Genomic DNA, 13797 nt, shown 5'->3' with positions numbered 1-13797 from the left:
AAAAGTAAGGGGAAATACCTGTGCGTCTTATGGAGCGAATGGTGGTCCCTGGAGCTGAATTGCCCAGGGGCCAAAAGCAGATTGTGCTTTTTATTTTACAAAGAGAAAAGGGAGTGTTGAAAGGACCCCGCTCAGCAGCTGATCAGCAAGAGATCGGGAGAGAGATAAGAGTCTGGGCTCCCTTTCAGCCCCGCCCTCCTTTGTTGAATGTGCTGCAGAGGGAGGTTGTTTGTTTCCCCAGGACATGTGACTGGCTGATTAGATTATCTGTCTACAAACAGTATAAATGGCTCCCTTTCCTTAAGATTTTTTCAGAAATGTGAGTTAAACCCCATAAAAATGGGGCTTTTCCTCTTTGCTTTTCCCCCTTTGCAAAAGGAGCTTTGCTTTCCCCCCTTTGCAAAAAAAAGCTGCAAAACCCTTAGCTGATCCTAAAAAAAAACACCCAGGGCTTTTCCCTTTGCAAAAAAAGCTGCAAAACCTTTAGCTGATCCTCAAAAAAAACCAAAAACAAAACAAAACAGGGCTTTCCCTTTTGCAAAAAAGCTGCAAAACCTTTATCTGATCCTAAAAAAAACCCCAGGGCTTTTCCCTTTGCAAAAAAAGCTGCAAAACCTTTAGCTGATCCTCAAAAAAAACACCAAAAACAAAACAAAACAGGGCTTTCCCTTTTGCAAAAAAGCTGCAAAACCTTTAGCTGATCCTTAAAAAAAGGCCTTTTGCCTTTGCAAAAACAGCTGCAAAACCTTTAGCTGATCCTAAAAAAAAAAAAAAACCAGGGCTTTCCCCTTGGCAAAAAAGCTGCAAAACCTTTAGCTGATCCTTTAAAAAAAGGCCTTTTGCCTTTGCAAAAACAGCTGCAAAACTTTTAGCTGATCCTCAAAAAAAACAACAACAACAAAACCAGGGCTTTTAGAGGAAGAAAACCAGAAAAATATATTTTTTTTTCTTGTTTCCTCCTCTAAAAATGAGGTGCGTCCTATGGAGCGAAAAAATACGGTATGTCTTAATTTTTAATGGCTCACAGCTCAGTGACAGAGCAGAAGGCACCAGGTTCTGGGAGGAAACCCTGCTCAACAAATGGAACTCATGGTTGGTTTGAAGACAGATTCCCCATTGTTTTAGGAGACAGAGGCATCATTTTCTTTCAACTGAAACACGGCTCTTGAGATACACAGCCTTTAGGTGGAGAAGTTCGGCTTCACCACTCTCAAGAACTTTCAGTAAATACTTGTATATGAAACTGACTATCGTAAGTCAGGCTATTGGTCTGCCTTGCCCAGGACTGTCTCCTTTAACAGATATAACTGGAGATTGGAAAGGACCTCAGCCCAGTTTCAGAGCACCTGCTTTGCATGCAGAAGGTCTCAGGTTCAATCCGCAACAGCATATCCAGGTAGGGCCAGGGAGCCACTGCCAGGAGTGTAAATTAGCCTCACCTCTGAGTTGAATTGAAGACCTGGAAGTTGCCTTAAGAGAGCCACCCAACCCAGTTCCTCTGCTCAAGGCAGGACACAGCAACCGTCCTCTGCCTGCATACCTCCTCACTAAAGGAGAGTCCACCTCCTCCTGATCCAGCTCGTTCTGGTCTCAGAGCAGCTGAGGCATTCAGGAAGTTTCTCCCAAACGTTTAGCCAAAAATTCTGCTCCTGGGCAGTTCCCAGCTGCCAGTTCCGGTCTTGGCCTCCTCCTTTTCCTGCCTGCTCCATCTTCTGCAGCAGCTGCCTCAAGAGAGGGCTCTGCACACCCACAACCAAGCCCCATACTCACCCACACACGTAGATGTGCCCGTTTCCTTCGTGGATCAGCTTCCAGACATTCTCCTTGTTCTTCTTCAGCAGGTGCTGGACGTAAATCTAGAGAAGCAGAAGCAGATTGAGGGGGTGGAAAGGGGAACAGAAGCCGTTCAAGCTTGTGAAGTCTCCCAATTGTATCCTCTGCAATCGTATCGTAAGAAGCAGAAAGCAACCTCCCACCTACCCTAACACTCACTCATTCTCTCTCTCTCTCTCTCTCTCTCTCTCTCTCTCTCTCTCTCTCAAAACACACACACACAAACCCTTAAACCAGGCATAGGCAAACTCAGCCCTCCAGATGCTTTGGGACTACAACTCCCATCAGCCCTGACCACTGGTCCTGTTGCTAGGGATGATGGGAGTTGTAGTCCCAAAATATCTGGAGGGCCAAGTTTGCCTATGCCTGCCTTAAACACTTTAGTTCAGTCCTTTCCAAGCTTGCTGGGGATGATGGGAGTTGTAGTCCAAAACATCTGGGGGGTGCCGGGTTAGCATACCATGTGGCATCCACTAAGAGCAACCAATGTGGTAACTTCCAGATGTTGACTCCAGCCCCCATCAGTCCCCCAGGAAGCACAGGCAATGGCCAGGGATTATGGGAGTTGTATTCCAGCAACACCCGGAAGGCGTTATAGAATCTTATCCTCTGCTTCATTAAAACACACCCACACCCACCCACACACACGGAAAAGATTCTAGTCCTTATGATTGCAAAGGTGACTTGGCACATTTAAACAGAGAGGAGCTAAGGAAGACAACTCTGAGGACAATCAAACTCGATCGGGGAGCATATATATTGGCCTGGCAAGAGTTATTTGCCATGATGCCATTGGGGGGGGGGGAGAAAAGGGCACGCCCCTCCTCTCCCATCAGTGCAACCCCCTTTCCCACCCCCTGAAGAGGCCTGTCAACCCTTAGAAGTGATTTGTGTGCTGCCTTTGTATTTCAGATGCCCCACTGCTGATTTCCTCCTCCTTTTTATGCTGATGCTCTTATGACAATTTGCATTTCATCTTGCATTCCTTATTGGAGTTGCATTTATATAACTGTGTTGATCCTTATGCCGGACAGATAGGACGCTGTGAAATTTATGTTGCATGTGGTGAACTGCCATGTGGCCTTCGGATGAAGGATGGTGCATCAATTTAATTAAGAGGAGGAAGACAACAAAGAAAAGGAGAAGGGGATGGCCTCACTGCAGTGTCAGAATTACGCTTGACAGACAAAGCCCTGCAAAAATCAAGGGAGGTGCACAGGATCACAGAGGAGCCCAGAGGGTCATCTAGTCCAACACAGGAATACCTTCTGAGGTTGGTCCCTGGAGAAAGCGACGTTGAGCTGAGTGAGGGCCCCTTCCTTGTGAAGCTTGGCCAGCTCCTCCTTGTAGAGGTAGTCCTCGTTCTCGTGCCGACAACCGTAATAAAGCACCGTCTCGCCCACCTCCTTGCCTGGAACACAAAAAAACCCCATCCTTCACTCTAGTGCAACTTATTGAGAGGGTGCCCCCTTGTGATGGAGGCTGCCCACTGCGTCTCTGCATGAAGCCCTGCTCTGAACTGGCCTCCCAATCACAAGACTCATTTTATTTTATTTTTAATTAAACTTGTATCGTGCCCTTACAAAGGAGCTCAGAGACAAAGAAGTGGGTTGCGGGGTGCCATCTACTTTTCCCTCCCAAGGTGCCAGAGCCAAGAAAGGAAGGAGTGCCCTCATTCTGATTTGGTTTCGGGCAATGCCAACATTGCCTGGCAGCGTTGACCTCCATTGCATCAGCAAGTCAGTTCAGAGCAAGGGCAATGCTTCACGCCCTTGCTCTGATTTGACTTCACAACATTGCTATGCTGCCTGGCAGCACTGACCTAAAAAGCACTGTTAAGTCAAATCAGAGTTAGTGCTTCATGCTCCCACCCCAGCATTTTACAGGGAAAAAGAACTGCAGAAGCTATGGAGAAGCCAGAGGTTTCTACAGGGACACCTCTCCATCCAAGTGATCCAAGGACAAATTTCAGGCAGACAAGAGCAGTTGCAGCCGGCATAGAGCAGCCGGCCAGTGAGTGGCCAGAGTCCCAAGGGCACTCTAGGCCTTGAGATCCCTCGCCCCAGTGCAGATTGTGGAATTCAACAACAAGCCATCCCATTTGTCACTGGCATGGCCAATCAGAGCCCAGTAAAGGGGGTGGGCTTGTTTGGAACGGCACCCACCTTGCTGCTTGAGCCAGCCCCGCTCCTGGATGAAGCCCATGAAGGGGGCAATGCCAGTGCCAGGCCCGATCATCAGGACAGGAGTGCTAGGCTTGAACGGCAAGCGGAACTGGGACTTCCGGACATACATGGGCACTGTGGATTTGTGCCCATTCTCGTTGGGCTGCTTGTTCTTCAGCCAGGTAGTGGCCACCCCTTTGTTGATGCGGTCCGTCTTGGTCTTGTACTCCACCACCACAGCGCAGATGTGGATGGAGTTCGGTTGCACCTGGGAAGCGGGAGAGAAGAGAGGGAGAAGGCTGATGGCAGGGTTGGTGGAGGAGCTTCAAGTCACAGGCCTGGGCCGATGACACTGGAGGTGCGGTTGGGGAACAACCAATGACGGTCCTGCAGATGATCCCAGTGACCAAGCTGGGATAGAAGGACTCAGCAAGCCCTGTCTTCCACCCCCCCCCACCCTTCGCCCCCAAAAGTATCCAGGTTGCTGCATTAAAATGAAACACCATGAAGGCACGGAATGCCAGCGGTCAGTGCAGCTGGTGTGAGGGAAGTAGGAGGTCAGTTTGACCAGTCCTGGGGGAGGAATCCTCCACTTTTAAAAAGAGACCCCTGGACGGTTAAGTCCAGTCAAAGGCGACTACAGGGTTGCGGCACTCATCTCGCTTTCAGGCTAAAGGAGCCGGCATTTGTCCACAGACAGCTTTCCAGGTCATGTGGCCAGCATGACTAAACCGCTTCTGGCGCAACGGAAACCAGAGCGCATGGAAACACCGTTTACCTTCCCGCCACAGCAGTACCTATTTGAGTACTAGAACTGGCATGCTTTTGAACTGCTAGGTTGGCAGGGGCTGGGACAGAGCAACGGGAGCTTACCCTCTATCACGGGGATTCGAACCGCCAGCCTTCTGATCGGCAAGCCCAAGAGGCTCAGTGGTTTAGACCACCCGCGTCCCTAACCTCCACTAAAGGCTAGCGCTGGCAGATGGAAAGACCTGAATGTCACACATTAAACCAGCAGACAAGGCCTGCTAGGGTGAGAACCTGAGGAAGCCCCGGAACACCTCCCTCCCAGCGCTCACCTTGGACGTCGAAGCGATGGAATAGTAGCGAGCCTGCAGGCGGGGCAGCAGCTCGCAGAGGTGGTCAATCGGGGGCCGGAGGGAGGGCGTGTCCTGCAAGATGGCCAGGATGTTCCTCCGGGCTTCAACGACCCAGCTGAGGTACAGCGACTGTGTGGATCAAGGAAAGAAGAGACGCCCCCCAGTGAGCCACATATTATGCTGGGCAGGCCCAAAAAGAGATGCACTTGCTTGTCAGTGGTTCCTAAAGGGAGCAGTAGTGTCCCCTGGGGACAGGGGCGGTGGGATGACCTGGGGGTGGGATGCTAAGAGGCAAGGAGGGCTGTTGGGGGGTGGGCCCCGGAGGTGTACATTTTACTATGTATTTCATGTAGTGAACTGTCCCAAGATCTACAAGCCTAGGGCGATATATATATATTATCAAAAAGCTGGTATCGCTGGATCAAGTTCATCCATTTTGTTGAATTAAACTAAATAGTTTTAATGGGATTAATTAATTTATTAAATGTGCCATTTGTTGCTACTGTTTTAAATTTTATTCTTTTAATGGGCTATACCAACAGCTCTTCTGAATAATGCTTTTTGGAGGGTAGGGGGCACTGGGAGTGAGTTTATGGAACTCAAGGGGGACAGCGGCCCAAAAAAGATTTGGGAATTACTGAGCTACAGGCCGTCCCCAGAAGAGGTGCGCCTCCCTGCCCCCACTTGTTAAAATGACCCACAATGATGCATGCAGACACAGAGAACTAAGAGGAGATTATAGTGCAAAGGGCTGTTAGGTCAGTTCTATTGCGGAAGACAAATACTTAAGGCTGAACAGACCTGAGCATGTGCTCAGCTTCCCTTTGTCTCCCCATCCAAGCTGGTAGGGGTGGGGAGACGAAGGGAATTCTCTCTCTGGTCAAAGCCCTGGAGAGACACTGCTGGTCTGCAAGGAGAATCCTGGCAGAAAGGGACAGGAGGAGACCACCTGTTGCTCCCTGTCCTACCAAGCCAAGTGTGAGCTGGTGATCTGAGCTCACCTCCCTCCAGTCAGCTCAGTCAAGGGCCTTGTAAACAAACGCAGGGGTGAAAGATCATTTGAGCGCAGATCATCTCTACGCTTACATGAGTGGAAAACAAGTCCTTTTGGGTTGCAAAATCAGGGCAAACCTCCAGCTATTTAAATTTGAGAACTGCCATTCTGGAGACTGGATGGTTCATCAGCTTGAGGGAATCAATTGGAAGGACTGCTGGGTTGGGGGGAAGAATATGAGTTTTTGCCTCTCAGCAATCAAAACAGGAATCAGACAGTCACTGAGGTGAAGCAACAGACAGGGAGTATTTGATTCTCTTCCACCACCACCACCAGATGCTCTTTCCTGCTGGACCACTGAACAAGACTCCTCTGACTTGGTAGTGAAAGGGTTAAGCAGACACACACACACACACTCTGCCGAAAAGCAGCCCCTGCCCCACTCAGCTTGGCCCACCACGCCCGACACACACAATGACCAGCTCCGGAATTGCAGAAACCCAATCGACGTTTCCGAGACGTCGCCTCCACGCCACTAGGGGGAGCTAGCTGCGGAGGGTGTGCATAGCTGTCAACCTTTTCCCCTTTTTGCGGGAAATTCCCTTATTATAGAATTGGGAAACAGCAGGGAGGGTTGACAGCTATGTATATAGCAGTGGGGAACAGCAGGGAGGGTTGACAGCTATGAGGGTGTGGCCGGGACCTACCTTGCCTTCGGTGTGGGAGGAGGCCATCTTGCGCAGGTGCTCCTGCTGGCTGGCATCCGTGGCGTACTGCGCCAGCTCATAGAGGACGTTGGTGCGCGGCGGGTTCGTGATGTCTAAGTAGTATGTCAGGGCTGTGCGGTAGGTTGTGGGGCAAGGGAACGGGTGCTTCTTGTTGGATTCCTCTGCAGGAAGGAGGCGGAGAGGGGAGAGTTTGGGAGCTGCGCTGCCACAAAGTACAGCTGCAGGGGTCTTTTTCTGAAAATCCAGGCAGCTCCCCAACCCTTTGGTGGGTCCGCATGGGCCACAGTTACCAAAGCAGTTTGATGCTGCCGTTCGTGGTCTCGATTTGGAAATTGGGCTTCCCCTATAGAGATGGCCCCAAGAACCACCCCTGTGGATGCCCTGTGAGTTGTTCCATCAGCTATGGAAGCCCACGTGACTTGGGCTCAGAATACGGCCACTTCAACAGAGGTCTCTCCCATCCTGCAATTCTCCCATTTTCTCTCTCTTGAGATTAAGGCAGACCCCCACTCTCACTGGGTTTTGGTGGCAGAAGTGACGCCCCTAAGAAAAAAAGGCTGCAGCTCTTGGGTCTTTTTAGTTTAGAGAAAAAGCAAGTGAGAGGTGACAGGATAGACCTTTTCCAGGTCTTGCTTGTGGGTTTCCCACAGGCATCTGGGTGGCCACTGTGAGAACAGGATGCTGGACTAGATAGGCCACTGGCCTGATCCAGCAGGGCTCTTCTCATGTTCTTTTGAAGGGAACTCGTGGAAGCCCATTCACGCTTGAAATCAGAGAGGCTCAACTGAAGAAAAATAACAGCAAATGAATGGGACAAGCAAGAAGAAATGAGCGTTATGAGAACCGACACCCTGAACGGCCTCAATCAGCCACTGGGCAAGGAGCCTGCCTGAGGGAAAGCCAAGCTCCTCAAAGGAACATTCTGGGCAAACGCAAAGAAACTGCAGATGACAGTTATTCAAGGCACTCCCGTGTCTCCACCACCACTTCACTGTGAACTCAATGGGGCAAAGCGAGCTCTGCAGCCCACAGAAAATGCATGGGCGATCTCAGGTTCATAAAGAGCATGGAAAAAGATTCTGGAAGGCAGGCTACACTTCAAGCCAAGGAACCAGATTGGACAGCTGGGCGCCAAACAGATTTAGATCCAGAACCGCGTGGGAAGAGAAACTGGTTCTGCCAGAAAGCTCCTTCCCACTTGAATAGCCGTTTTTCTTTTCTTTTTTTTAAAAAAAGCTTCTTTGCACCAACATGGAATTAAGATTGTGCAAGCAGAAGCAAGTGTTGTAAAGCAAGTGCAACTCTGCGCGATGCCATAAAGAGCGTTCAGATTTGGAAATGCCTTTATGAGTAGACAATTTTTATCAGATTCTTGGAGAGAGATGCCTGCTGCGCTGTGGAAGGCGGGTGGACCTCTGTTTGGTACGCAAAGGAGCGCCAAGGAGGGAAAGAAGATTGAGGGCTCATCTTATAATCATAGAACTGTTGAGTTGGAAGGGGTCCTGAGGGTTATCTAGTCCAACCCCCTGCAATGAAGGATTCTGGGAAATGCAGCTAGTTGAGGGTGCCGAGAGTTGTTGGCAGGCCCCCATTCCCCTCGGATAGTTACAATTCCTAGAGTAGTTAAGCAATCAAACCCTCCTCACAAAGAACTATATGAAATTTTAGCTCTGGGAGCTGAATAGGAGACTCCTAGAGACTCAGCACCCAGAATTCTCTGAAGGAAGCCATGGCTGCTCAAAGTTCATAATGCTTTGAATGTATTGTGTGAATGTGGCCATAGTGTGCTGTAAGGCATTAAATGATTATAATGAAGGAGGTTTGGGTTGTTGATGTTTGTTTTGTTTTGGCCACCGATGTTGAGGTTTTTGAGCTATTTTTAAGGAAATCCACCAAAATCTAGACTTCCGACAGGGCTTGCCATACGTCCCAGACACTTCAGCGATTTCCGCCCAGACATTGCTCTCAGAGGAGGGTGCCTGTCGCATCTCCTAGTGAGCTGGTGATCTGAGCTCGACTCCCGCCAGTCAGCTCAGTGAAGGGTCTTCTAAGCAAACGCAGGGGTGAAAGATCATTTGAGCACAGATCATTTCTACACTTACACGAGCTATTTACATTTTGAGAACTGCCGTTCTGGAGACTGGATGGTTGGTTCATCAGCTTGACAAAACTTAAGGGAATAAATTGGAAGGAATGTTTTTCTGTAGTGGGGGGGCGGGGGGGGGGAAGAGAATACTCACCATCTAGATTGTTCAGAGAAATAACCATATCCAAATCTGCACCGAGGATTTCTCCAAGCTGGTTGACCAGCGAAGTGTCGTTGGCTGGGTACACAGCGACGTGGTCCCCAGATTCGTACCTAGCAAAGAGATCAAGAGAGAGGCCTTGTCTCACCTGGTCTCGCTTTCAGAGCCGAGTGCCCCACTCGGCACTCAAGAGCCCCACGGCACATGCCATGAACAAAACTCTCCCAGGCTGCATGGAACTGGGGTCAAGGAGACCCAGATGGCATCTCTAGGTAGGACTTGGGGAGGCCTGAAACCCTGGAGAGCCACTGCCAGTCAGTGTAGACAATACTGAGCCAGATGAACCGTGGGTCTGACTATATTCCACTTAAAATGCAATTGAAGAAATACAGTGGGATAAATGCATCTGATCAGTTGCATGAGATTGTACAAAAGAGTAATTATTGCACAAGGCTGGGATCTAGATTCTGTGTAATGATCTGTGAAAATAATTCCTATGGGATCCTCTTGGTTGCCATATTTCAAAAGCTGATTCCGGATGTATGGCAGCCCTATTCTACATTCATGCACTTTGCTTCCTGGAAGTACGATTTCGAAAAACCTGAGCTGTCAACACCTCATTGTCTAAACAGCAGCAGCAACTTAGAGAAGACGTTGTATTGCTCGCTGCGAAATCCTGCACAGTTATAGTTGGAACTGAAGTCCCATTGAGTTCAGCAGAGCTTATTTCCAAGGAAGAGAATACAGGAGGACAGCCTAAGGGAGAGTTTCCACCATGCTGCACTCATTTAGGCTAGAGACGGAGATCTGTGGCCCTCCAGGTATATTTGGATTCCCATCATCCCTGACCATCACACATCCTTGGCATTTCCTTCCCTCCCTCCCCCCCCCCAATTTTAATAGAAGCCTCCAATCCTCCTTTATGCAAAATCATAAGCTGAGCATGGGAAAAGGATTGAAACACCAGAGAAAAACAGACCCACTTTTACTATAGGAGAATTTGCACAAGTTGTGGGGGCAGGGGGGAGCAGAGTATTTGTACCCTTCAGGGATCAGTTATGCCCTCGGAAAATGCAAGATGGTTAAAATGCCTGGAAGTACGAAGCAAAATGCTGTGTCGATTAAACACCAGGCAGGCAAGAGGTTCACGAAAGGAGTGAGGAACTGTTTTTCTTCAGGCAACGTAAAACGAATGGAACAGCCATGTTCAGGGGCAGTCTATCTCTGAACATCACTTGCTGGCAGGGAGGACAGGAGAGAGACTATTATCACTCATGTTCTGCAGATGGGATCCCTGGAAGAGACACCTGTCTACTGTGAGAATCAGGGGACAGCCCCAGACATGACCCCTGTTTCTCCTGCTCCAGGAGAGCTCTTCAGATTTCAAGTCATGCAACAAACTCAAGGAAGATGGGGCGGTATGCAGGTGGGTCAAATCCATTCTTAGCCATTTTACCTGATTTTGGAGCCTGTGATATCCAGTTCCAGGTGCATGAGGTACCTGTCCCCACCTTGGTTCAGCTTCCGGTTCACAGAAACAGGCGCCAGGAAGGGATTCTTGGCATCAAAAGGCCTGGAATGAACCAACAAGACCCATTAGACTTATTGCCCCACGCGCCTGAAGTCATCGATTGCACTGCAGTGGGGACACAGGGTTTGACACTTCCAAGGATTGCCCCAAATGAATGCGTTCTCCCACCCCAGTAATAGTAACACCTTCACCCCAAGTTGAACTTGTCATTACTGGGAAGGATCTCGGTAATCAAAATGAAGGTATTGCCAAAAATGTTTTTTTTAAAAAAATATTATTATTCCAATCAATACCATTGGTAAGCAATGCAGCTTCTCTTTTAGGCATTCTAGGTGCCAAAATTCCAACGGACCAGAAAAGGCATATTTATGTATGCGACCACTGCTGCTCGGATGTTAATGGCCCAGAGATGGAAAGAAGATAAAGTCCCTGCCAGAGAAGAATGGCAGATTAAGTTGGTGGGTTATGCCGAAATGGCAAAAATGACCGGATGAATCGGAAGCCGGGAAGACCAAAATTTTAATAAGGAATGGGGGGGGGAGACATAAATTTACCTTAAAAACCATTGCAAACAACTAAAAACCTTAGGAAGATTGGAATAACGCTTGTAGTTTAATGCTGAATTTTGGGTATAATTGAGACGCGAAAGATTTGGATTAATATAAAATATGCAGGAGGAAAAGGTTAATAACCACAAAGGGGAGGAGGGAAGTTCAGGAGATTCTTTGGAATCTTGTTTTTATGTTGGTTGTTGAATAATTGTAAAATTCTAAAACCTGAAAAACTAAATAATTAAAAAAGAAAGAAGTTGCTACTAGTAGTATAAAAAGCCCTTTAACAATTTGGGACCAGTTTACCTCTGAAATTGTCTTACCCGATATACACACACTAGACTTCTTCAATCTACAGAACTAGCGCTATTACCGGTGCCATATGGTACCTGTTCCACGTTTGCAAGAGATTGTGGAAGCACCTACACTTTGGCTGCAGTGGATTATGGCTCTGGTAACCTGCAGGTCAATTACTGCAATCCTATTTGAGGCCCAAACTTACAGCGACTCTTGGGTGGGTGTGGGGGGGGCAGTCCTGATACCAACCCTGCTTCTTACACAAATGTGGCACTTACGGTTTTTGGTTCTCGTAGCTCTTGAGGCGGCCCATTTCGCCCGTGTAAACCTTCTCGGGGCTGATGTCTGTGTGGGTCACCAGCTCGTACTGCCGTATGCTGGCGAAGGAGAAGGAGAAATCAGAGGCAAGGACAAAATGGCCAGCTTCTCAGCTCTCCAGAGGACAACAGAGGAGAGCCAAGCAGACGGTACCGCCCAGTTCTTAGACTTGGGACTGTTCCGGAAGCACCGACAGGGGTCTGTGTGCATGACCTGTGGCGTGACAGGGCCTTTTCGGGGGTGGTACCCTGGGCAAAATTCAAGACATGGGTACTAGTGTACAATACAGGAGTAGGCAACCTAAGGCCCGGGGGCCGGATGTGGCCCAATTGCCTTCTCAATTTGTGGGGCCTGCCTGGTGTTTTTACATGAGTAGAATATGTGCTTTTATTTAAAATGCATCTCTGGGTTATTTGTGGGGCATAGAAATTTATTCATATTTTATTTCAAAATATAGTCCAGCCCCCCACAAGGTCTGAGGGATGGTGGACCGGTCCATGGCTGAAAAAGGTTGCTGACCCCTGGTATAAAACCCTACATGGCCTGGGAGCCTAGTAACTAAAAGAGTGCCTTCTGCAATACCAACCAAATTCGACCCTGTGATCAGCAGGCGGGGCCTTGTTGGTGGGGCTGCCCCTGGGGGCTGCCTAGACGGGGAATTTTCAGTGGTGGTTCCCCAATTGTGGAAGGCCTTCCCTAGTGTCTCCATCATTATTAGCTTGCAGCAGGCATCTGAAAACATTCCTGTTGACTCAGGCGCATTGCTGGCTGAAGACTTCTGTTCCAAGCAACCCCGCGGGATCACCAGATGAAATCATGTGTTTACCTTTTTAAACTGCTATTTAAAAAACTGAACCGTAATTGATTTTTAGGTGTTTGTTGTTCTAAATGTGTCTAGAGTGTCTGAATCTGCTTTTAAAATGTTGTTTTGCTTTTGTTTTAAACGGTACGCTGTTTGCTGCCTTGAGGAGGAAGGGTGGGATATATTTTCAAGAAATAAAATCAATCATCATCAGAAAGGACCAGATTCAAAAGAGTTTACTGTTCCCATGTGCCAATCTTGAGACAGTGACAATGGGTAGCATCAGACACAGAGTAAATCCTTTGAAAACAATGGGCAAGATCCATTAACTTTATTCAGAGTGAAAGGTAGATGCACACACCCCAGAGGGGCCTAGCTGTAGCCACACGGCAAGCCAACAGCAGAGCCACATCTCCCACACCCAAACTGATGCTCCATCTGCAGCGGTTCTCAATCCCACTACTGCCACCATATTTTAGGACTGACCTGGTTTCGTCTCCAGTGGCTTCCACGCCGAAATGTTCACAGACTGCCGGCCAGAACTGCTCACGCCACGTGATGAAATCTTCTTCCAGGCTGTCGAGAGAAGCGATGAAACAACAACAACAAACTTTATTTGCGTAGCCTACAGGCCATTGCATCAAAAAGACACGTATTACAGATACTGGTAAAAAGCCCTATATAAACCAATAAAATGAGCTGAATCAGAATTCAGCACAGGAGAGAAGCGATGGCGGGGTAGGGGGTGGGAAGCAAAGTTGTCATTTAGAACAAAACAGCAGCAAGCTGCATACAGCATATAAAAATTTGCAAAACATTAGACATTAAAAACTTCCCCAAACTTCCGATGTCTTCTAAAAGTCAGAGAGATATTTATTTTATTATTATTATTATTATTATTTTACAGGGATCAAACCTGCAACCCATGTCAAGTGACCACAGCTCACTTACTTCCCGTCGTCGTCTCCCAGCCCGAGTTCAAAGATCCGCTGGGCTCCAAGCTCTTCCAGCCTCTTGTCCACGTACTTCCCCATGGCGTTGAAATGCTCATAGGTCTTGTTCCCCAAGCCAAACACCTATGAAGGCAACAACAACAACCAGTGTCACAGCTTCTTGGCTCTTTCTGAACCACTGCAAAAGGTGCATCTCTCGAGCTCAGGAACCAGTTTTGGTCTGGTAAAGATTCTAAGGCTTTGGCTTTGCTTAGCAAAGAAAAACAACACCGCGAGAGG

At 48.4% G+C, this 13797-nt stretch overlaps 1 protein-coding gene across 4 annotated transcripts in view; it reads right to left on the bottom strand.

The window, feature by feature from the left end:
* LOC117059712 (NADPH--cytochrome P450 reductase) overlaps positions 1-13797 on the bottom strand; it is a 53520-nt gene that overhangs the window by 2340 nt on the left and 37383 nt on the right. For all 4 annotated transcript variants that reach the window (XM_033171479.1, XM_033171478.1, XM_033171480.1 and 1 more), the window contains 10 exons: positions 13517-13641; positions 13052-13141; positions 11724-11822; positions 10523-10639; positions 9061-9179; positions 6800-6981; positions 5078-5227; positions 3999-4266; positions 3099-3244; positions 1771-1856 (listed from right to left, as the gene is read on the bottom strand). In XM_033171479.1, the coding sequence (XP_033027370.1) occupies positions 1771-1856; positions 3099-3244; positions 3999-4266; positions 5078-5227; positions 6800-6981; positions 9061-9179; positions 10523-10639; positions 11724-11822; positions 13052-13141; positions 13517-13641 (1382 nt within the window). The remainder of the gene's footprint in view (positions 1-1770; positions 1857-3098; positions 3245-3998; positions 4267-5077; positions 5228-6799; positions 6982-9060; positions 9180-10522; positions 10640-11723; positions 11823-13051; positions 13142-13516; positions 13642-13797) is intronic.

This window comes from Lacerta agilis, chromosome 15, assembly GCF_009819535.1.
Source record: "Lacerta agilis isolate rLacAgi1 chromosome 15, rLacAgi1.pri, whole genome shotgun sequence".
Taxonomy (NCBI): Eukaryota; Metazoa; Chordata; class Lepidosauria; order Squamata; family Lacertidae; genus Lacerta; species Lacerta agilis.
This window is presented reverse-complemented; position numbering and strand designations above follow the sequence as displayed.